The following is a 21,609-nucleotide window of genomic DNA, read 5'->3' as shown; positions in this document are numbered from 1 at the left end:
AGGTGGTTTTAAATACTTTCTTCTTTTAACATGCAAAGAGAAGTATTGTAAGTATCATTGGTATGTGGCTGTGGTGCTGTCAAAACACTGATCTGTTTCTTTGAGCATCCCAACTTGGACTGATCTCTGCTTAATAACTATAGTCCAAGTAAGATCTTAGAAAAAGTTGTATTGCAACAGCTTAATACATTTTTGGATGAAATTAGTATTCGGGAGAAATATCAGTAAGGATTCAGATAAGGTCATAATACTGAAGGAGCATATTAAATGTAGTAAATGATCTGAGATCAGATACAGAAAAAGGTAATGCATCCGTTTTAATCTAAGTGAAGCATTTGACATGGTTGATCATTGTGTTCTAATAAACAGATTGGAAAAATGTATAGGTCTCTCTGATAATGTTTTAAATTGGTTCAAAATATTAATATTACAGAAAGGAACTTTTTTGTGAATATATTGTAGTTGATTTTACATCAAAGAATAATGACATATTATATGGTGTTCCACAAGGATCAATCCTTGGCCCAGTTTTATTTTCATTATACTATATATGCTTTCTTTAGGCAGCACAATTCAGAAATTCAAGATGAATTATAATTTTTATTTTGATGACATACAGTTATATATTATAGAGTTTGTCGAACTGTCTGTCTAGCATTGTAAAATGGATAAATGCAATTTTTATAAAACTGAATGAATATAAAATTGACCATGCATCTACTCACTCGACTTGATTCCAGTAGTGCTATGTATACTGGCTTACCAAAGGAATCTATAGTTAGTTACAATTTATAAATTTAAAGAAGCAAGAAAATATTACATTGGTTTCAATTTAATTACATTGGTTACCAGTCCATCAAATGTTTGATTTTTTTCACTGGTCTTTTGGCACAATAAACAGTAAATCTACTGTTAAACACAGCCTTATTTTAGCCTTGTTTTCTTCTATATTTGTGTATTTGTTGAATCATTTTGTGCTTTGATTTTTTTTTATATTGATATTGTATTTTTTATATTAGTTTTTTGCTTGTAAAGCACTATATACGAAGAGTTCTATATACTGTAAATAAATTATGCTGTTGTTGGCTTTTTATTTGTATATTGTCTGTTTTCATTTTTTGTACTTTATATATAGAAGCATTATATTTCGAAAATATATTTGTGAAATAAAAAAAATATATATTGAATGATAAAATATTTCTATATTTATATTAAGCCCAATTTTATAGTAATTAATAGTATTAATTAATTTAGTTAACAATAATCAGTAATCAAATAAATCAATAAATCATAACATAAAAAAATAAAATAAAAAACAGACAGGGTAGTGTTCAGGGTCACCTGTTTTGTCTTTAAAAGTGTTCATTTTCGCAGTTCTGTTTCACACAGAAATCACACATGCTTTCAAAGAAAATGTCAAATCTTTAATGAGTGCAAGTCAATGATTTGATTTATGAAGAAATCAAATAATAGTTGTGTTTGCCATCTGATGGCTTTCAGTGTCTCATTGATTATGTGAAGGCTGCCGAAGAATAACTGATTTTCTGTTTGACAACCTTCACTTGATAAAAGGGTTTTTCTGTGGTCTGAGTGAATGAGGGAAGAATAGAGGCTATGAACTGCAGCAGTAATGTAATAAGCATTATATTCACTGCACAGTCAAGAACAAAGATCCATAAGAAAACAGGTAAAGGTCACCATAGAGATAAAAGACAGAAAGAGCTCGATATAATGTGATTTTCAACCGCCAAAGATGATCAAGAGTTAGCATGAATTAAAGAGAAGATAAGTATAAAAAATGTTTTTAGGGTTGCTTATCTGGTGGTATTCTGAAAGCTTAAAATATTTTCAATATGACTGTGAGTAACATCTGCCTCTAAAACAAGATTTTTCTTGTTGGGTGAAGGGCTTTCTACAAAGTTTATCAGTCCATCACAGAAATGTTTTGTACAGCCTCTCCACTTACATTTAGAGAAAGAAGTGATTTTTAAACGGCTCACCAGCTGGCATTTCTTCAAAAGAATGACATCTCTGGATGTTAGTGCTGGCTCTTCAGCTGTGCTCCTCAGGTAGCTAATAATTTTTTAGATGTTTGTGAGGGAGTGAAGACTGACACAGAGGGGGACACACCTTGGAGATGCAAATAGACACATACAAATAAAAGTGCCCATGAGAAGAACGAAAAAAAGGGGCATACTTTTCTTGTCAGCTGGAAGACGTGAAGGTCAGGTTGACTGCTGTGACCACACCTGAACCTCCACAAAGTGTCAATGGAGAGAAAAGATGCAGTATTTATGCCAGCAGTGACAAGACACAATAAGCATCACATCTGCCTCGTCATGCACTACCAGCAGGACTCTTGTCCACATATCATTGATGATGTTTTGGGCAAAGATATCGGTTTAAGGAAATCTCTTTTGAAAGTCTCCTGTAACCCACAGCTGATAGGGAACATTCTCAAAACTTTTGCTTTTGAAATAGCTAGATCGATATATCGTTTAGCCGATATTATCAGCTGATATGAGCCTGTCACCGATATATCATATCGGCAAATATGCCATTGATGTGTCCTCGTCTTCAAATTATCGGCCCACCACCCATCCGCACCTATTTATATATATTTATATATATATACCTATATAAATATTTGATCGGCACATTACAATGATTCAAATTCTTAGTTTTGCATGATAATATGTAGAATGGATGGTTCATTTTAAACAGAGACTAGAACTGATCTGCATATCATGGCAAGCATCTGCGGTGCATTTAAGCCTGTGTAAAGGCCCGTTCACACCAAGCACTATAACTATAAAGATAACGATAACGATATAGTTCTAAAAATCATTCTCAATATTAAAGAATAGCAGAGTCCACACTAAACTATAACGATAAAGGCACAATAAAACTATATTGTTGGAATAATTTTCGGAACATTTTTTTCCAGATGATAAACGATACAAACATTGACAGCCAATCAGAATCCATCCTGCTAACGAGCTTGAGAATTTAAAGCAATAAACTTATGTGCGCTTAGAATAAACGGATGATATCATTCGATGGTGTGGATGCTAATATCGTTATCTTTATAGTTATCATTCTTGGTTTGAATGGGTCTTAACAATAATGATAAATACGCTCTCATAATTAGAGAATAGCAGAGTCCACACCCCAACTATAACGATAACGACAGAGAAACTCTGTGTCCAAACTTTTGACTACACTGTACTATAATATAGCCTACACATAAAGAATATTGGCTGATATATCGGTATTGGTCAATTTTTTATTATATAATATTAGTTTCGGCATCACCCCCCCCCAAAAAAAACATATTGATCGGCTTTAAATTATTCTAAAGTAATGTTTGTGGAACGTTCATATAATGTTTTAAATTGATATATGTTGTCATATCGCGAGACAATGTTCTGAAATTTTTTGGAACCTCCTTATGATTTTATTTTTATTTTTTTACTTGATGAATGTCCTCATAACATTGAGAGAAAACATTCTAATAACATCCTTCTGTAATTATGTAATTAAGAAATCTTTAAATAACATTCTAATCATGACAAGAAAATTGACATTATAGCATTATTCAAATATTAAAGGGATATTTCACCCAAAAATGATGAGCATAAAAGAAGATATTTTGAAGAACGTTGGTAACAAAATAGTTGATGGTCAAGGTTACTTTGAAAATACAATAGGTTACAGGTGAGTAGCCTAAGGTTAGTAAATGGTAACAATTTTCATTTTGTGAAAAATAAACCTTCAAATAACATAATATTTTGGGTAAAAATAAAGTTAGAACGCCGTTTTTGTAACCTTTAAATAATGTTGTAATCATGACAAAAAACTGGACATTTCCAGTAACATTTCAAAACAGTTCGTATTTTTATAACCTAAATCTGTTACCTGAGAACATAAATGTGACCCCAAATCGTGGATAAGTAATGCGTGCCTAGTATCAAATCAAAATTTGATTGTTATCATTTGGCATTTACACATCCAAAGCTGAGCTGTGATCTAAAAACGTTTATTTGATGCCCTTTGAAGCCGCTGCCGCTGAGAGAATCCAAATGAAACTGATTAAAAACCGCTCGTTAACTCACACGTCTGAGAGTCTGATGTGGTAAAATAAGGAAAAGGGTTTTTAAAAGATCCCCGCAGTGCAGAAAAAAGGCACTTCCAAACAATTTCGGTACCGCTGAGGACTGAGAGTTGGAACGAGAGTGTAAACCAGCTAGAAAATCAGGTCATGAGAGAGTGTAATGATCAGAACAGAGCAGGTATGGCTGAGCAGACAGACTTTTAAATAGTCATCAGTATGCCACGCTTGTTCTTAAGACGTTTTGAAACTTCTTTTTTTATTCTTCTGGGACAGAATAAAACAGCGGGAGGTCTCGTCGACGTCTTTTGCAAGCTCACCTTAATAGGCCCTCTGGCTCTAATTTTACTCTCACAGGAGGAATAAAAGCATTTTACATTTGTGCTTCATTCTTATTTTTGGCAGCTGAAGGGCAAGGAAGACAGCATCCCGTGGATCAATGCTGAGATCACAGTCTACATGAATATCTTTTTACGATTTTACCCAAAATTCTTCTAATCTCATATCATCCTTTCCACTGACACAGAACTAGCATTTGTGAGTCACTCCAGGAACTTTTATAGCATTTTAGGTCTTTGTGGTAATATAGACTCAAGATTGATAGGCTACATTGCATTAAATCTATCAGCATAAATACGCAGAAGCTTCTAGCAGTGATGCTCTTTATTTAGTTCACTTGAATGTCTTTAATCGCTGTAAAGAAAAGGCGGGTTCTGTTTTTCCTACCCATTTCCAAGAACGCTCCAGTCCCCACAGGCTTTTACTTGCATGAATATTTATGAGCTTATGGCATTCATACTGATGTTGCTTGTTTTGTGCAAATGTTAAAGCAAACTGGCTCCATCTAGAACCGGTTTGTGTCATTCAATCAGGTATAAAACGATCATGCAGTTAATAATCATGAGGTTGTTTTTCCACAGATGAACTAAAGAACATTTTGTAACTGAGTAGTTTCCATGTTGTCAGTGTGAAACTCTTTATGGTTTTGCAGTGACATCTTGTGGAGGAAATCATGAATGCTTGTGGATAAAGCGGAGTTTGCACAATACAGATGGTGTGGATGAAATAGTTTAGAGCTCATGCTACTCCATAATGGTTCAAACACTAATAATTATCTTATATTTTATAGTTAGTTGTTCGTTTGATGGGCAGCAAAAACAGATCGAAAGGAGGGAAGACTGGATGATTGTAACATTCTCTTTTGGGATAAGAAATGGATGCCAATACCTAAAATACATCTGAGATATACAGTAAAAGTTAAAGCATAAACATAAGTGCTGTGCAACATTTACTAACATGATGTGGTTGAATTAATCTTTTTGTATTTTAATCATACTGTATTTTAAAGTATTGACTGAATTAAATCTAATAATAATAATAATAATTCAATATAAATTTAGTTTGTTTTTAAAAGGATTTTTAATATATCAACCTCACTTGTGTAAAACTGAGAATTTTAGATGAGATCTGAGGGCTAGCTAAACAAAGCTTTTGAAACCATTAAACCAATTTTCTTGTCGTCTGAATTTCTGAGACAGGGGCAGCAATAGGCTCCATTAACAAATATGTATATAATTATTTCAGATGTGTCAAAACAACGTAAAAGCACATATTTTTGCTTTTAGCACATCCATTTCACCACACTTCTTAAACCGCAGTGTGAGGATGTAATAAAAATGATTTTGTTTACTGAATATTTATAAATCCCTGAATATATTTTAATCTTTTTATAGAAGCTTGTATATACAGATGAAACGACAGTTACTTATTTCCCTGAGTTCCAGTGAGGTTCCCATGACAACTGTTGTTCATGTTGATTGCATTACTTGACCACTTTAAGTAAAATAGAAAAGAGTCAGTTTCAGGAATATAAAAATGGTTACAGAGTTGCTCATTAAAACAGAAAAGTGCATGGGTGATGGTGCATTATATACTTTTTCTGGATTAGTGTGGACAGTCAGAATCCATAAAAATAGGGCATAATGCACAGTAGTAATATATAAAACACAGTTTTACCTGCATTTTATTTTGCACTGCGGTAAGTTTTAGGGTTTACAGAAATGTCTATAAAATGAATGGATAATATCCTGACAGAAAATCACCATTAATTTTTTTCTTTTTTTTTTTAACAGTGTAGTTTTGGCTGGATGAAAAAAATAAAACACTATGCAAAGAAAAACGTAATTAAATTACTTTGGCATACCACCAAATTAAGTTCATATTATTAATAATATTGGGTGGATTCATGAAATGATTCATTGAATTGCAGGTATGAATGAAAGAAAGATGTGGAAGATGAATTAGGTCTTACTATTTATTACTGCCACAACAGTCACAGAAAACTGATTTACTCAATACAAAAATAGTGCGGTAAGAAATGTCTTTAGATTGTCTGCATGGGGATGCTTCAGTACATGTTATTAGTTTATTTTTTCATATTTTATAGTGGGGTAAGATTACTTTTTTTATTATTCCAGCCTTGGCTCACACTGTTCTGGTCTGTTACCAGCAGTGGCGTAAAGGCTACAACATCAGTTCATGAGTTTTTGGAGCTCATGGCATCACTGTTTCCTTACCTCAGGCCTAAACTGTGTTTGAGGAGGCAGTGTTTTGAGGCTGAGAGAATTATTTTTTTAGTTCTTTAGCGAATTAGGACTAAACTCGGAAAGCAATAGAGGCAATCGTAAGAGGATCAGAGACTTGCTTCTTTTGAGTTCCTTTGCTCATGTTTGGAGTTTTAAGGAAGTCAGATTTTCTTCAGTTTTCATTCATAATTGGGTATCATCATCAATCTGTTGGCATTGAGCGGGTTGAAGGTGGAGTAGTTCTGATGAGACATTTATGCACAGTCACTACCTACCACAATCATCTTTGTATTTTGTATTTTGTTAATATTGTTCAAAACTGTTTTCTATTTTAATATACTTTCAAATGTCATTTATTCCTGTGACTCAAAGCTGAATTTCTTTTAGCATCATTACTCCAAGTCTTCAGTGCCACATATTCCTTCAGAAACTATTTATTAGATATAAAATAAATTATTACATATTAATATAAATATTTAATTCAGTTTCTGGGTTAACAAATGACAAATTAATTTGGTTTCAGTCATAACAATCCTCTGTCTGGTCCACCAGTCTTTTCACTTCAGGCTGTTTGGGATGTCACATAAACCTTAAATATAACATGTTAAGAAAGTCATCTTAAAGTCAGAGAATTTCACTTTCCTGACCCCCTACTGTCTACATCCCACCTTTTCTTACCATGTGTTATTCCTGAGCAGCATGAAGCACAGGAACAGATCCTTCAGCCCAAGAATCAGTCTCACAGGGCTGGGGCTCTTGATCCTCTTGCCAAAACAGTTCATGCTCTGGATCATCCCCTTCATCTCTTCTCAGGAGAAGACATTCTAGTGTCTCCACCAGGTTATTTTGTGCCCACCACACCGAGAAGGGTATCAACTGGACGGAGGACAGAAAGTTTGTGTATGAGCTAAATGAATGCACATATATTGATATACAGACCTTAATCTGGGAAAATGCCATATTGAATTTTACATGGATGAAAGTGAGGCTCTGATAGGCTCACAGTCTTTGCAATGGCCTGTGCTGTAAAAAAAAAAAAAAAGAAGAAGAAAGAAAAAAATAAACAAGCCATGTAATTGTCACACCTCACAACTTTCAAAGATGTTTTATGGAGTTTTTGTCTAGTTTAAAGCCTTTTAAAAAGATGAAAAATTGTTATGTTGTTAATCCATTGTACTTGAATCCATCACAGCTAACTGAACTAAAACTATGAAATAAAAATTACAAATATGCAGTCATATTTATTTAATAATAATAATAATAAAACACTCATCAGAATTACTAAAACTTTAAAATTGTAATTAAAATAAAGAAAATATTAATAAAAACTATAATAATATCACAGTGATACTAAAATAACACTGGCGTATTGTCTAGATCAGTGGTACCCAAGCTTTTTCATCTTGTGGCCCACACAACCAAACACATTATGTATGTTTAAATTAACTGACCCCGCTATTGTTGGATTAATAACTTAGTACTCAGAAGCTAGATTGTTAACTGTCTTTATTGAATGAACTGGCAGTAAACAGAAAATAACTCTGGCTGGCACCCCTTGGCACAACTGCTGTTGTTCTGTAGCATATATGCAGAAGAAATATCAAATACAGCGGTGTCAAACTCAGTTACTGGAGGGCTGTAGCCCTGCTCCAGCACACATATCATTTTCAAATAAGCCTAAATGATTACATTAGCTGGATCAGGTGTGTTTAATTAGGGTTATATCTAAACTGTGCAGGATTGTGGCCCTCCAGGAACTGAGTTCGACACCCTTGATCTAAGATAAATTGGTGGTTTATTCTTAAACTAATCAGAGAGCTTGAATAGTGGAAGCATAGTTACAGTTTAATATTATTTTTTTTCTTATTTAATTATATATAAGAAATTATGTTATTATGTTATTAATTAGACATTTTACAGATATGAAAAATATTATTATTTGGCGGCCCACCTGCAATACCATCACGACCCACTAGAAGGCCGCAGCCCACAGGTTGAAAACCACTGCTCTAGATAATTATTACACTCTGTATCCTGTTTAACCATAAAAAGGCATAACCAGTGTTGTAGTCGAGACCAGCTCTTTCGAGTCAGAGTCCAGATCGAGTCCAGAAAGGGTTGAGTCAGAGTTCAGAGAGTTCAGAGAGGGTCGTGTCCGAGTCAAGACCGAGACCAGAGAGATTGGGTCTGAGACAAGAGCTAAAGAAACCTTCAAGAGTATATAAAATTGGTACCATACTCAAACAAAAATGTACTTGATTAAAGTAACTTAACATACAGTCTGGAGTGACCATACATAAACAGAGTTTGTGCTCTGCATTTAACCCATCCAAAGTGCACACACACAGCAGTGGGGAGCCATTTATGCTGCACCACCGGGGAGCATTTGGGGGTTCAGTGCCTTGCTCAAGGGCACCTCAGTCGTGGTATTGCCGGCCCGAGACTTGAACCCACAACCCTAGGGTTATATATATATATATATATATATATATATATAAATTATCAGTTAAGGGTAAAAATGTTTCTGTTTTAGAGTCTTACTGCACACAAACTCTTTGTGGCTCTTATATGCAAACTGAATTATAGATGATGTAACAGACATGTGTTAAGTTTGAGACATCCTGCCCTGAGTCCTGCTGCCTCTGCACTAACATTTCACTAACATCTCACGTCACAAGAAAGTCACCAATCATTTAACATTTCAATCATAGGGCCCTATGAAATCCCTTTCATTTTTTCCCAAACTCCATTTTATTTTTTCCAAATTCCGTTTACATTTTTCTGGATTACATTTTTTTTCTGTTTTAATTTTTCTCTAATGGTTAAATGTAATTGTATTTTAAAAAAGCATGTCTAATTAATTAAAATCATAACACATACATTTCCACAACAATTTATTAAAAGTTTAACAAAAATTACGTTTAGGGCTCTGTGAAATGTTTTATTTTTTGTTCACTATATATTTTATTGTTACCTCATTCTTTGTTGTAGCATGTCTAATTATTTAAATGCATAAAACAACTTAATTTATTCATTTTTTATTTTCTTAAAATAGCCTTATGAAATTTTTTTCCTCTCAGAAATTCTGTTGTATATTTACATTTTTCTGGTTATCAAATGAAGACATTAAATTTTTTTTAAATTTTTCTTTTAATTATTGAAAATTAAACAAACATAATTTTTTGGTAAACGGGATTAACTATTAAAAATACAACTTTTAGTAGTGGTAGGCTAAGTACATTCTGCTGAACAATATAATATTATAATTATGTTATTATACATTTCTGGCAAATACCGTGAATACCTTTACAGTTCTGTGTGACATGACGCTAGTTTTACTCAGATCAAACAGTCAAATGCTCATGAAGTGACTCTCAGTGCAGTTCTGAAGACATTGTTCATGTGTTCACGCTTCCGTATGTGTAATAAACGAAGTCGCGCTTCTGCGGCATTCATTAACACAGACACGCAGGATTAATTTTTAAAGTCTGCGTGAACCGGAAGTTGCAAATAACTTTTCTCCAGTGTTGTGATGTATTTCCGAGTGAAACGGAATACTAAATGAGGAAAAATAGTGGGCGTGGCTTTATTTTCCAACTAGCACATGATTGGAGAAAAGTAGTTAATGACAGATATCTCACAAACCCCATTTCGTGTTCTGTCCAATTTCTGAAGCATTCGCACGTGAAGTGCTTCGAGCACATCCATGACCTCTCTGTTATCCCTCCTTCCTCGAACTGTAAAAATTCAAGCCATCTGAACCGTAACGAGGGAATTTTAGGGAATGGGAAAAGTGTTTTGTGACTGCCACAACCAAAAATGCACCTCCTTGCCATCCCTTCTTTCATGTGCTGTCAGTGCTCGCAAACACACGGGCAGCCTGTCTACTGTCAGTTGGAGGGGCGTGGTTAAAGATGCTAAGCAGACACTGTCAAACCGTCAAACCTACTTCATCGGGAAAGGTCCTCCAATGCAGAGGGGAGGGGCATTTTCAGATTTTGATTAAAGATTAAAAAGCCAAAAATGTTTTTGTGTGGATTGATTTACATGGATGAATTTTTCACCACAAAACGATCAATTTAGGCAAACAAAGTAAATATGGTCAATTTTGATTGCAGTTGGACTTTAAATAGACTTTTCCGGCTTAATATTTTCAGGTACTAGTCCATATCGTGATTTGATGTAAGTGCAATAACTTACTTTTGATTAATTCATTCAAATTTGGACACATTCTGTGACATTCCGCGTCAAATTGTAAATTCCATTTTTTATGACTGGATTCCGCGATTCCGTCCGCGTTTTCTGCATCACGGAAATCGTAGGGCACTACAATCATACATCAGTTTAAATAAATATTAACATACAGTAATAATCATGAAATATTTTGATTGTGACTCGAGTGGAGTCGGGAATAAGTCCGATTCCTAATATGTTAGAGTCCGAGTCAATACAGAGTCAAAATGCACACGAGTCCATGACAAGACCGAGACCATTAAAATACGGTATCGAGACCGAGTTCAAAGCCAAGTAGAGTCTCGAGTACTCAACACTGGGCATAACCACAGTGACCAGTGAAAGTGCAGTTCTGACTCTAAGCCCATTCATTTAGATGGGAGCCTGGTCTTGTTAGTCTGAAATAGCTGCCCGGTGGCGTTTCCAAGATGGCGGTCGAGTGGCACAACTTGCCTAAAAGGACTTTGGCATAACCCTTCCTAAATGCATATCCTAAACTTGAACTTTTATATAGCAAGTATAAATAGACATATTATCATTCTGTGAATTTTCTCCTCACCTGTCTTTGTAGATACTCCTGATAGCATCTATCCATCACGTCTTCCATCAGTTCTGCTATGATATCCACCACCACCTCCTCGCCCTCCTCCTGGGAGAGCATGCTGCTCCAAGTGGACTCTGTAAGGCGTCCCGGGACGATGTCCACGGTCTCAACCGGCTGGACCGAAGCAGCATTACCTGGGACAGAATCAGTGCGGCGTGATTTGGCAGCTGAGCGACGCATGGTCTTCTCCTCCAGGGGGAAAATAAATAAATTAATTAAAATAACCATGAGGGCAAGGGAAAGCAGTCTTAGTTGACTTTTGAAACAAACACCATGTAACTGCACATGCTAAAATTCTAATGTAGTACAATGTAGAATAAACAAAGTGATAATTTACGGATATTTTATTTCACACATGGAGAAGATGTCAAAATATGTTTTAGTTTTTCTCAGTAGCAGCCTAACTAAAGTTACTATATTTTGAGGTCAAATACGAATTCAAATGTTTGTTAACTAATGAAAGAGTCTGCAAAGACTTTTTAAGCATTTTCGCCGTTAAACGCTCTAAAGCAGAAGCGGAGACATGTCGACGGTGTTTTGTCCTACTTGTGTTGTTGGCTTCGGATGTGGTTGCTAAGCAGCCAGACGCCTGTGAGCATGAAGACGCCGGAAGCGACGAAACACTGCAGCCATTTTGCAGCAATTTCAGGACAGCGGGACGAGGCCGGCGCTCTCGGACAAAGTCTAAATAGCACGGAATTATGGCAGGGACGACGGTAAGTTGGTGCCTTAGTGATTTTTTATTCATTTTAACATTATCGATGATTACCAACACTTTCGGTGCACAAACGGGTTTGCTGGAAAGGTGGCATGGAGAACGCGGTTGAGTGTTGATCTGTACGCAACCAGCGCGGAATCACGGAAATAAATCCGTCTCGAGTATATTAAACTGGCTTCGTTGCAGGTCCTGTTTTAAATGTGTTTTTCAAAGCTTCTTAGCACCTCCTGCACCTCTTGCATTGCATACGCATGCGTCTCTCTCTCTCTCTCTCTCTCTCTCTCTCCTTGTGTGTGTGTGTGTGTGTGTATGTGTGCGCGCGCAAAGTTATGAAAGTGAACAAAGTAATAAGATGTAACAAACAGTAAAGTCTTTAACTTAAGCGTTGCATGGCTATAGGGTATAATCAACTATCGCTGGTTAATGACGTTTAATGACTAATGTAACGATTAAACGCTGTAGATTTGATATTAATATCTATACAATTAACTGGATGAAGCACTTTCTTGGTGAGAATAATTCTGTTTTCTTAATCCGGTCTAAATTTTTACTATCTTCTGAAAAAAATGAAAAGATTATGTATTATATGTATGAGATTTTAAGTGAGTCTAAAAAAAATAAAGAAAGTACCACGGTTTGGTGAACTAAATAAATAGTTCATCCAAAAATAAAACTTCTGTCACCATTTACTCACCCTTATGCCATTTTCAAAAAAAAAAAAAAAAAAAAAACGAATTCATCTTTAAAACACAGATTAAAATTTGTCCTGAAACTTTAAGGATTTCTGTTATTCCATTTAAAGTCCATTCCTTTACATATAAACATTGATAAGTGCATATAAATTCTTACATGAACTTCAACATGTTTGAGCATCTTACATATTCTGTGCTCTTGCTCTATATATGTGCACTGATTAATGTTTAAATGTAAATAAAACCTAAATGAAATATAAAGCATTTGTGTCTCTTAAAAAAAAAAGTGATTTGAAATGCTTGTTTCAATCACTTTAACTTGAAGCATGGAAGTTTTGGTTACCTTCACCATTACCTACATTAACAATATCATCATTCATGTTAACCATTCAAGAGAAATACAAACATTATTGGGATTAATTTTCATTTCTGAGTGAACTATCTTTTTAATGGGTGCTCTATTCAGTGCCTGATTAAAAAACCTAGTTGTGTCAACGTAACTCTGTTTTTCTTTCCTTTGCAGAGACATATTACCATTCAGAAACATCAAAAATTTCCCCAATTGGAGAGATGCACAAAATGCTGCAACAGATTTCATTGTCCCTTTTGCATTTCCAGTATATTTAAACCCTCCAGAGTGGACAAAGTCAAACTACACCTGAAAAGACATTGTAACAAAGCAGTTGTCCATGGAGGTATAATCATTTTCTGTACACATGCATTTTATATATTATTATTATGTGTGGCATTAATATATGTCATTAATATGCATGTTTTTCTTTTTCTTTTTGAAGATTTCATTATCCACAGATGTGGACTGGGCTGTAGAGCTTCACTCCATTACCACTGTATGTACTGTCCAACAACAATTCTTAGAAGATCCGATTTTAAAAACCATTTACAGGTCTGTAAACATAATCCGAAATCAGAATCTGCCACAAAAGCGTTGGCGAGAACAAATACGCCAGTGACGTCTCCGACAGTTATAGAAACACCATCAGTCATCAATACAGCTGAGTCTGTTCCTTCAATGCCATACACTCCACCAAACACCAGTACAGATAATACCTCTCTGACAATCACAGACACGCCATCAACCTCCACAGCAGCAGGAAAGTCTCGCGTGTGGCCTGTTATTAAAAAAAGATGCCCATCATGCAATATACTCATCAATAAAAACAACCTACCAAAACATATGGAGCGCAAACACGCAGATCAGTCGGCATTAGACATCAGTGAGACATTTCAGCTGACAAGCCAATGTATAGATGAGACAAATGGGATATATGCAGTTCTCAAAGTCGTAAAAGGCCACGGCATCCCGCTTCACGTCCAATACCAGAATTTGGGAGAAAACAACAGAGCCCTCTGCGAATCGAATGAGTGCCAGATGAACATAGATATTGCGCAGAGGAGCGGCATCACATCGTACCAGTGCATGCATATCAGTGCAGCGAGCTTTTGCAAGTCTTTGGTTGAACACGTCTCGCTGGAGGAAGACGTTATAACTGAGATGGTGAGAGGGAAATGGTTCAGCGAGAAAAAGAAAAAAGAATGTCTCGCTCTGCAACAGCTTGCTAATAGTAGCTACGTACCCCTTTCTGTTCACACCACGATTGGGATCTCGTCAGCAAAAAAGTTCATTTCAGTTTTTGAACCTAATGTGTCGTCTTATAGTCGTTTAGGTCGTGTTATGGTTGTATATAACACAATAATAGACTCTTGGCTCTGTCCTTGTACCAAACTGCGACGTTCATGTCTGCACAAATATGTCGCCAAATGGCATCTGTTTCAAACGCAACGAGAGCTTTTCAGAACTGAGGGATCGCTGGATCAGCCACATTCAGAAGAAGAGGACATTACAGACAACCATGATGTTTATCCACCGAAAGGTCTGGGATTGAAGTATATGGTGAATTACATTCTAAAGAACAAGAAGATACCTGCCGTTCTTCCTGAAGATATGCAGGTGCCATCGCCACACACAGATTACCCACAAAACCTTTGTCCTAATGAAACCGTGTGTCAGGATTGTCCAGGGGATGTGCTTCTCAGTGATCCTATGCTAATTACACAGAACGCCAAAATCCTGACCAATTGGTGCATTATTAAAGGTAGAGTATATTGTTCGTGTGCTTTTGTGCTTTTCAACTGTTTTGTGATGTATACTTGTTTTAATTGATAGATGTCGCCACCTACTATAAGCAGTGCCCGCAGTGTGGGATGTTTTATCGTTATCAAGAGTGGAAAGATCGTCTCCATAACTTCAATGATCACATTATCCTCGACATCCCCTTATGTTTAACATTGAGAAACCTTCTGCAGGTAATCTTCAGCTTGATTATATGAGGGTCAGTGGCATGAAACTATTTTTTTTAGTATACATTTAAAGGTTCCATATTTTAAAAGTACTAAATTGTAATTATCATTAAAAATATGTCATTAGAAAATGTGTTTAGATTCATGACATACATATTTAATTAGTTTAGTTTACTATTTGGCACTACACTGTAAAGGGGTCATATGACCATGCTAAAAATAACATTGTTTGGTGAAATGCAATGTGTTTATGTGGTTTAAGGTTCAAAAAGCACATTTTCCACATAATGTACATTATTGTTTCTCCTCTATGCCCCGCCTTCTGAAACGCATAGATTTTTACAAAAGCGAGGTGTTCTCTGGTTTGCCAGCTATCCAGTGCATTGTGATTGGCCGAATGACTCAAGTGTGTGACGGAAATGTTACGCCCCTTAACATACTGTGATGCCGTCTCCTGGCGAGATGAGACAAAAGCAATAAAACCCAAACAATAACCAATAACAAATGAGGCATTTGTTGCGTCCAGTGGGGATATAATTACTGATTATAATGAACTTATACTGTTTTTCTACACGTTGTGTAGCGTATCGCAACATCGGCAGCATCAGTAGAATAAAAGTTACGCCTTCTTTCTTTGCGTGAACATTTGGGCGGTGTTATGCAAATCTTCCCACATCGTAGACATGTGAGGATGTGTTTAAACGAGGTGTTTTAGGAGGCCGTGGTTGACTCTTAGCTTTGATTATTTGAAAATCTCTTTGGGTTTGAGACTTTAGTCTTTGCAACTTTAGGCATCTTATCTATTCATGAACAGCTTGTAACACTCCACAAAGAGAAAGAAAAACTTGAAATCGCATCACATGACCTCTTTAACCCTATTACAAAGACATATGTAAATAACATGCAATCAGTTATCTGAAAATATTACAGTCTCCTCACACACTTCAGTACTTTTTTCAAAAGTATGTTAAAGTGTACTTCTTCACAAGGTATACAAAGAGTATATTTCTTAGTTTTTAAAAATAGAGTATTCCTTTACTTATGAATATATGATTGTTGAGTTGTCAAAAGCTATTTTTAAATGTTAAATCTTGAACCTTTTTTGGGTGGGTTATCACTATCAACCAATATTTTCTCTAGGTCCATACTTCAGTGAGCAGAGCAGTTGAGTTTTTACAACTAATGACAGGAGTGGAGTTTCCACCTCCGGACACAATGCTGGATGCTTATTTGCAGTTTGAAGCCCTCACAGATCACGAATACAAGTATTCATGCCCCACCTGTGGCGATCATCCTCCGGTGGTGCTTATGGGTGTACACAAACAGACTGCTTCTCCTTTATCAGGTATACAAATTTTAATGCTCTTCATTTGCCAGTTTAATCTTTTAATACTGTTAAAGTATGTTGTTCTTTTCATAGTAAAATACTCATGCTATGTTTTCAGCAAATGACATTGAAAAGCCTCCAGAGAATTTCAAAGGGGAGGTCAGTCTGGAAGAGTTCTGGGAGTCACTGTCCAAAGAAATGACCTGTCGAGGATTTGTTGCGAGTACATGGATATTACACTATATAGTAAACTTTTGGAAAGAATGCATCCTCTGATTGTTTTTTTTTTTCTTCTGCTGTTTTAGATGGCAAACACAATCCATTTGCAGTACCAGCAAGTTATCACTTCTGGGCTCCTTGGATTGGCAAAAACACATGTAACTCGGACACTGTGCTAAACACGGAGTTTGAGAAAGTCCACACTTCATCAGAGATTTTAAAAAGGACAGTTACGGAGGACAGACTCAGAGAAGAACTTTTCAAACAGAAGGTTTGCTTTATTAGTAGAACAACACTTTCAATGCATTTGAATTGCATTTTAATGAACATTTGTGAACTAACATTGGCCTTGATAGGATGAAGTGATTAGAAGTTTATGCACTGAATGTGACGTGGACTCCACTGGATCTCGCAGCGATCTCCTTCTTAGATTGTGCAGTGAATTGAAATCCAAGCAAACATGTGACAAAATCTATTCAAAAATCTGGAGTTCCGCTGGTGAGTTTAACTCTACTCCTGTAAATATGTGCTGTGTGGAATTCATTTGGCTCAGAAAGATTTTTTTTGTTTTGGTTTTCAAAGTCTCTTATTTTCACAATCACAAGCTGTATTCATTTTATTATAAATGCAGTAAAACTAATATTGTGAAATATCACAACAACAAAAAAAACTCTTTTAAAATGTAATTTATTTCTGTGACTGCAAAGCTGAATAGGTTCTTAAGAAACATTTCTTCTTATTAATGTTAAAAACGGTAATATTTTTGTGAAAAAAAAACAGGATTCTTTTATTGTTAGTACAAAATAGAAATCTATTGTGACCTTATACAATGTTTTATCACTTTTCATCAGTTTAATGCATTTTAAGAATAAAATATTTTAAAGAAAATCATACTCCAAGCTTTAGTGTATTTTAAAATATTTCAAAAGTATTTTAATACAAGATTTAGATTTAAATATTAGTAGATATTTCCTTTTTCAGTTTGTCATTTAACTGTTTAACTGTCTTCTTTTAGGAGGCTGGGGAGTCATTATGTGCCCCTGTGGAATTGTTTACAGCCTAAAATGCAATCTTCAAGCTGAGAGTCCTCAAGATTTTGCTGATTTGCTGTTATCGTGGCATCATATGCCTAACGTCATAATTTATGACTTTGCACAGGCTCTTGCAAAACACACCAATCTAAGGGCACCAGAAAAGTTACCCATCTCTCCATTTGAAGGATGCCTGGTGGAACCCACTCAAGCTAACATAGAACTGGCCAGATGTGGACAGCTGAAAGTGTCTCTGCCCTGGCTGGATGAAAAAACCAGAGGGACAGATCCTAACGGACACCCAGTGACGGGTTCAGCTGACCATTACGTGCTTTGTGACCGTTCTCTTGAAGACAGCACAGACGGAGATGTTCTGAGGAAGCTCACCCTCGTGCCTCAGCTGGCTGAGAGAGTAAGTAGTCAGATTTCTGAGCAACTGTTCGCTCAAATGAAGAAGAACGACTACTTTTTGGACATGTCTTTGCCGTCAACACATCTGTTTCAAATGAGGAACATCATTCACCACTATAATGAAAACAAGGCCAACAAACTGAGCACCAGATCAACCAAGAGTCTTGGATCCAGCTTGCTGACTGAAGCGGTGTTTGGTACATTTTAGATTTATGTAATATTAAGCAACATCTGAAATGTAGTGGAAAGGAATCAGCAAAATTACATTAAAATAAAAATGGGCTTATAACTGTAGATTTGTTTGCTGTGATAGTATCAGACCTGATGGTGTGATGGAGGACACCATCCTGACATCTTTGATGGTCCTGAGCAGCAGTGGTAAGTTTTTCAAGTGGAATCACAAAGGCCTTTATCCTGAGACTGGTTATAAAGGATATTTCAATGATTATCCTAATGTTGTGTTCAAACACCTTCTAATAGAGAGCCAAGTCATGGACAGTCAGCTGTGGTGCATAAACTATAGGTTGTTTTATATGTCCTAATAGTGCTTATGTGCCATATGAATCTAACAAAAAATATGAATATGTTTGTGTTTTTTCTCTCTCTCTTCAGCACCAAGAGTTGGAAACTGTATTCTGAAATCATTATTCTTGACCTTTTTTAAATAATTTGACAATGATTTGAATTTTTTTTTTTTTTTTTTTTTTTTTTTTTATGTTAATGACTCTGTTATCTGCACCTTTTTATTTTTTTTTACTACTACTGACAAATTGCATTTAAAGATGGCATTGTGCTTCCAAGAGACTGGATTATTTTTGTCATTAGTATATAATGTAGCATTGCATTTTTGTCTGCAAATTGCTTGTTTATATATATAGATATAGATATATAATTATTTTAGATTCAAAAGTGATAAAGCTGGAACTGCCTCCTGCTGAGTGTTTGGTCACTTTCTGCCAGAGTGTTAATATAGTTTAAATATGTTGAGTGCTTTAGTTGTGATGCTTAAATATTGAGTTTTATTTAAAGCTGTACTGAAATTGATATATTTTTATTCAAATTGTTTTTTATGGATTCTTTATTTTGTATTGCATATAATTAAACACGCATTACAACAAATACACTTTGTCTTATAACTACTGTTTGCAACAACATGAACAAGAAGAGAATCATGTTATATTATTGTATTATTTTACACATCTAATATTTATTTTTATAACAAAAATCACAATAAAAGTGTAATTGTTATTGATGTGTCCTTGAAAATCATTAATAGAATAGCAAAAAAAATTAAATAAACAAATCGTTGCACCAATTCTGTAGAATCATGGCCTTTACAGACGGTAGAAATAAAGCAAATAGTTGTTAATCAGAAATGAATTACCCCGTTTATCCATTAACGTTAGGTGGCGCAAATACAGTAATTCCCCGTTGTCTCCGCCTGGAAGCTGCTGCTGTGTGTTGTGTGCTTTGATATGAACAAATGTCTCCTGGACTTCACGTTGATGCTGGGGAACTGGAGCGATGGCAGAAATACCCCTTTATCTAGCCAACGTCAGTATAACTGTCACATGAAATGCACTCTGACAAGGTAAATTATATATTTGACTGATTTAAACCATGCCTAAAATTCACACGTCTGAATAACTGATATATGCATTTATTTTAGTGAATAATTTTTACTAAATTATAGTGAAGGTTTGCACAGTTTTATTGTACTTTTATCTTGTTGTTGTTGTTGTTGTCATAAATTTAATTTAAGCATTCTCATTGTGCCAGGAACTAAACAATGGTCATCTCTAACATAATAACGCTGTACTAAACATCTTGGTTTTTAATATAGGCTACTAATTGTTTGGTACATATTTACATATAAACCTAAACGGTCAGATTAAAGCTACCGTAGAACTGTTCCAACAAAAGTTACTATATTAAAGATTTTTATTATTATTATTATTATTGCCTTGGCACAATTTTCCCAAGCAATTAGTAATTTTCAAAACTCTTTAAGTATCAATATCACAACATCATTTTGAGTGCGCTTTCTGTCAAACATTTCAGCATATTTTCATTTGCACGTCATCTATATAAATGTTTTATTCACACTAACTGCCTTTTATAAAGCTATTATTATCAAACTTTTCATTTGCAAGACTTCTCATTCAGTTCAATACATTTGTCTACTATTGAATCGAACTCATCTTAATGCTTAATCAGCGAATAATTTGGTTCATCTATAGATATAGATTCAATAGATATATAGTTTCTATAGAACGTGATTGCAATTTAAGGGATAACTAAATGCAATTAATTATTTTTTACACAAAGTGATTTATCTAAGATGATAACCACTATTTTGTAAGGGTGTGTGTGTGAACCCTATTATACGGGCACAAAATGTCCCCACAAAGTTGTCCTTTTTTTGAGTCCAAATGAGAAAAACAATTATTTTCGTAAGGGTATTTAGGAGTGGGGTTAGTGTTGGGCGAGAGTGTAAAAGCCATCACTCCTATGTCACCATAATAATAGAAAAACCTGTGTGTGTGCGTATGTACACCTACTTACTGTAACCACATTCTGAGGACAAACTGGTTCCCAGAAGTAAGCAATGTGAGTTATGCAATTAATGTAAGTGTATTTTATAACATGACAGTTATTGCCTGTATTACTGTAATTATTTCAGCAACAAAGGTGATTTGGAAAATGAATCTTGCATTGTCTGCTCTTGAACTGATTGTTAAAAGTACTAAATTGAAAGAAGATCATACTGTTGTGTTTTGGCGATCATTTCAAATGTTCTCAATTCATATCACAATGGTCTTGATTATGTGGAATGAAAAAAAAGTGACGTGACATGCAGCCAAGTATGACCCATACTCAGAATTGATGCTCTGCATTTAACCCATCCAAAGTTCACACACACAGCAGTGAACACACACATCTATGCTGCACCACCCAGGAAACAATTCGGGGTTCAGTGCCTTGCTCAAGAGTTATCTTTCGTTGTTCCAGTTGAAAAGTCAGTCATATTGTGCATAACCAACTTATGTGTAAAATATCTGCTGTGTGCCTGTGGACAGAGCTCTGGAAAACAGAAGGACTATCAGTGTGTGGAGCTTGGTGATCTGGACAGAAAAGAGAAGACCCCACGCCGCATTATTCATTTCTCCAGCAGGGAGACCATGGAATAATACAGCACAGATGAGGAGGAGGAAGACCAAACACAGAACGCAAAGAAAGACCTTCTGTCCTCCATAGACACAGTATGCGTGTTTGAACAAATGCAAAGAAGGATCCTTCGGTTCAGCCATTCCAGATTAAAAATGTACTGTATATGCTGAAGTATTTTGTTTGCACGT

At 35.4% G+C, this 21,609-nt stretch overlaps 2 protein-coding genes across 8 annotated transcripts; one reads left to right on the top strand and one right to left on the bottom strand.

Moving 5' to 3' along the window:
* Nucleotides 1-7,158: 7,158 nt before the first annotated feature.
* On the bottom strand, nt 7,159-12,212 carry c20h2orf81 (chromosome 20 C2orf81 homolog). 2 transcript variants are annotated; one of them, XM_026291443.1, is made up of 4 exons: nt 11,871-12,024; nt 11,489-11,722; nt 7,375-7,572; nt 7,159-7,285 (listed from the first exon to the last, which is right to left on the bottom strand). In XM_026291443.1, exons 2-3 carry the CDS (start codon nt 11,711-11,713, stop codon nt 7,381-7,383), a joined length of 417 nt encoding a protein of 138 aa, XP_026147228.1. In that variant the 5' UTR covers nt 11,714-11,722; nt 11,871-12,024; the 3' UTR covers nt 7,159-7,285; nt 7,375-7,380. The 2 variants fall into 2 exon arrangements, with proteins under 2 accessions (XP_026147228.1, XP_026147227.1); XM_026291442.1 differs by lacking the exon at nt 11,871-12,024 and adding an exon at nt 12,080-12,212 and having other exon boundaries at nt 7,160-7,285.
* On the top strand, nt 12,132-18,968 carry LOC113121168 (uncharacterized). 6 transcript variants are annotated; one of them, XM_026291440.1, is made up of 11 exons: nt 12,132-12,249; nt 13,467-13,638; nt 13,738-15,057; nt 15,129-15,268; nt 16,403-16,607; nt 16,708-16,812; nt 16,895-17,079; nt 17,165-17,306; nt 17,824-18,447; nt 18,564-18,628; nt 18,863-18,930. In XM_026291440.1, exons 1-10 carry the CDS (start codon nt 12,235-12,237, stop codon nt 18,581-18,583), a joined length of 2,928 nt encoding a protein of 975 aa, XP_026147225.1. In that variant the 5' UTR covers nt 12,132-12,234; the 3' UTR covers nt 18,584-18,628; nt 18,863-18,930. The 6 variants fall into 6 exon arrangements, with proteins under 6 accessions (XP_026147225.1, XP_026147222.1, XP_026147223.1 ...); XM_026291437.1 differs by having other exon boundaries at nt 18,546-18,628; XM_026291438.1 differs by having other exon boundaries at nt 17,827-18,447; nt 18,546-18,968.
* The last annotated feature ends 2,641 nt before the right edge of the window (nt 18,969-21,609 follow it).

Source organism: Carassius auratus, chromosome 20, assembly GCF_003368295.1.
Source record: "Carassius auratus strain Wakin chromosome 20, ASM336829v1, whole genome shotgun sequence".
Taxonomy (NCBI): Eukaryota; Metazoa; Chordata; class Actinopteri; order Cypriniformes; family Cyprinidae; genus Carassius; species Carassius auratus.
This window is presented reverse-complemented; position numbering and strand designations above follow the sequence as displayed.

What these genes read in the sequence shown, in the direction of transcription:
- c20h2orf81 (XM_026291442.1), bottom strand. Translation starts at nt 11,713, where the DNA reads ATGCGTCGCTCAGCTGCCAAATCACGCCGCACTGATTCTGTCCCAGGT. An exon ending in AGGAGTATCTACAAAGACAG is followed by an intron (nt 7,573 to 11,488) that starts GTGAGGAGAAAA and finishes TCCTCCGTCCAG; the next exon opens with TTGATACCCTTCTCGGTGTG.
- LOC113121168 (XM_026291436.1), top strand. An exon ending in CAAAGCAGTTGTCCATGGAG is followed by an intron (nt 13,639 to 13,737) that starts GTATAATCATTT and finishes TTCTTTTTGAAG; the next exon opens with ATTTCATTATCCACAGATGT. An exon ending in CTGTCGAGGATTTGTTGCGA is followed by an intron (nt 16,813 to 16,894) that starts GTACATGGATAT and finishes CTGCTGTTTTAG; the next exon opens with ATGGCAAACACAATCCATTT.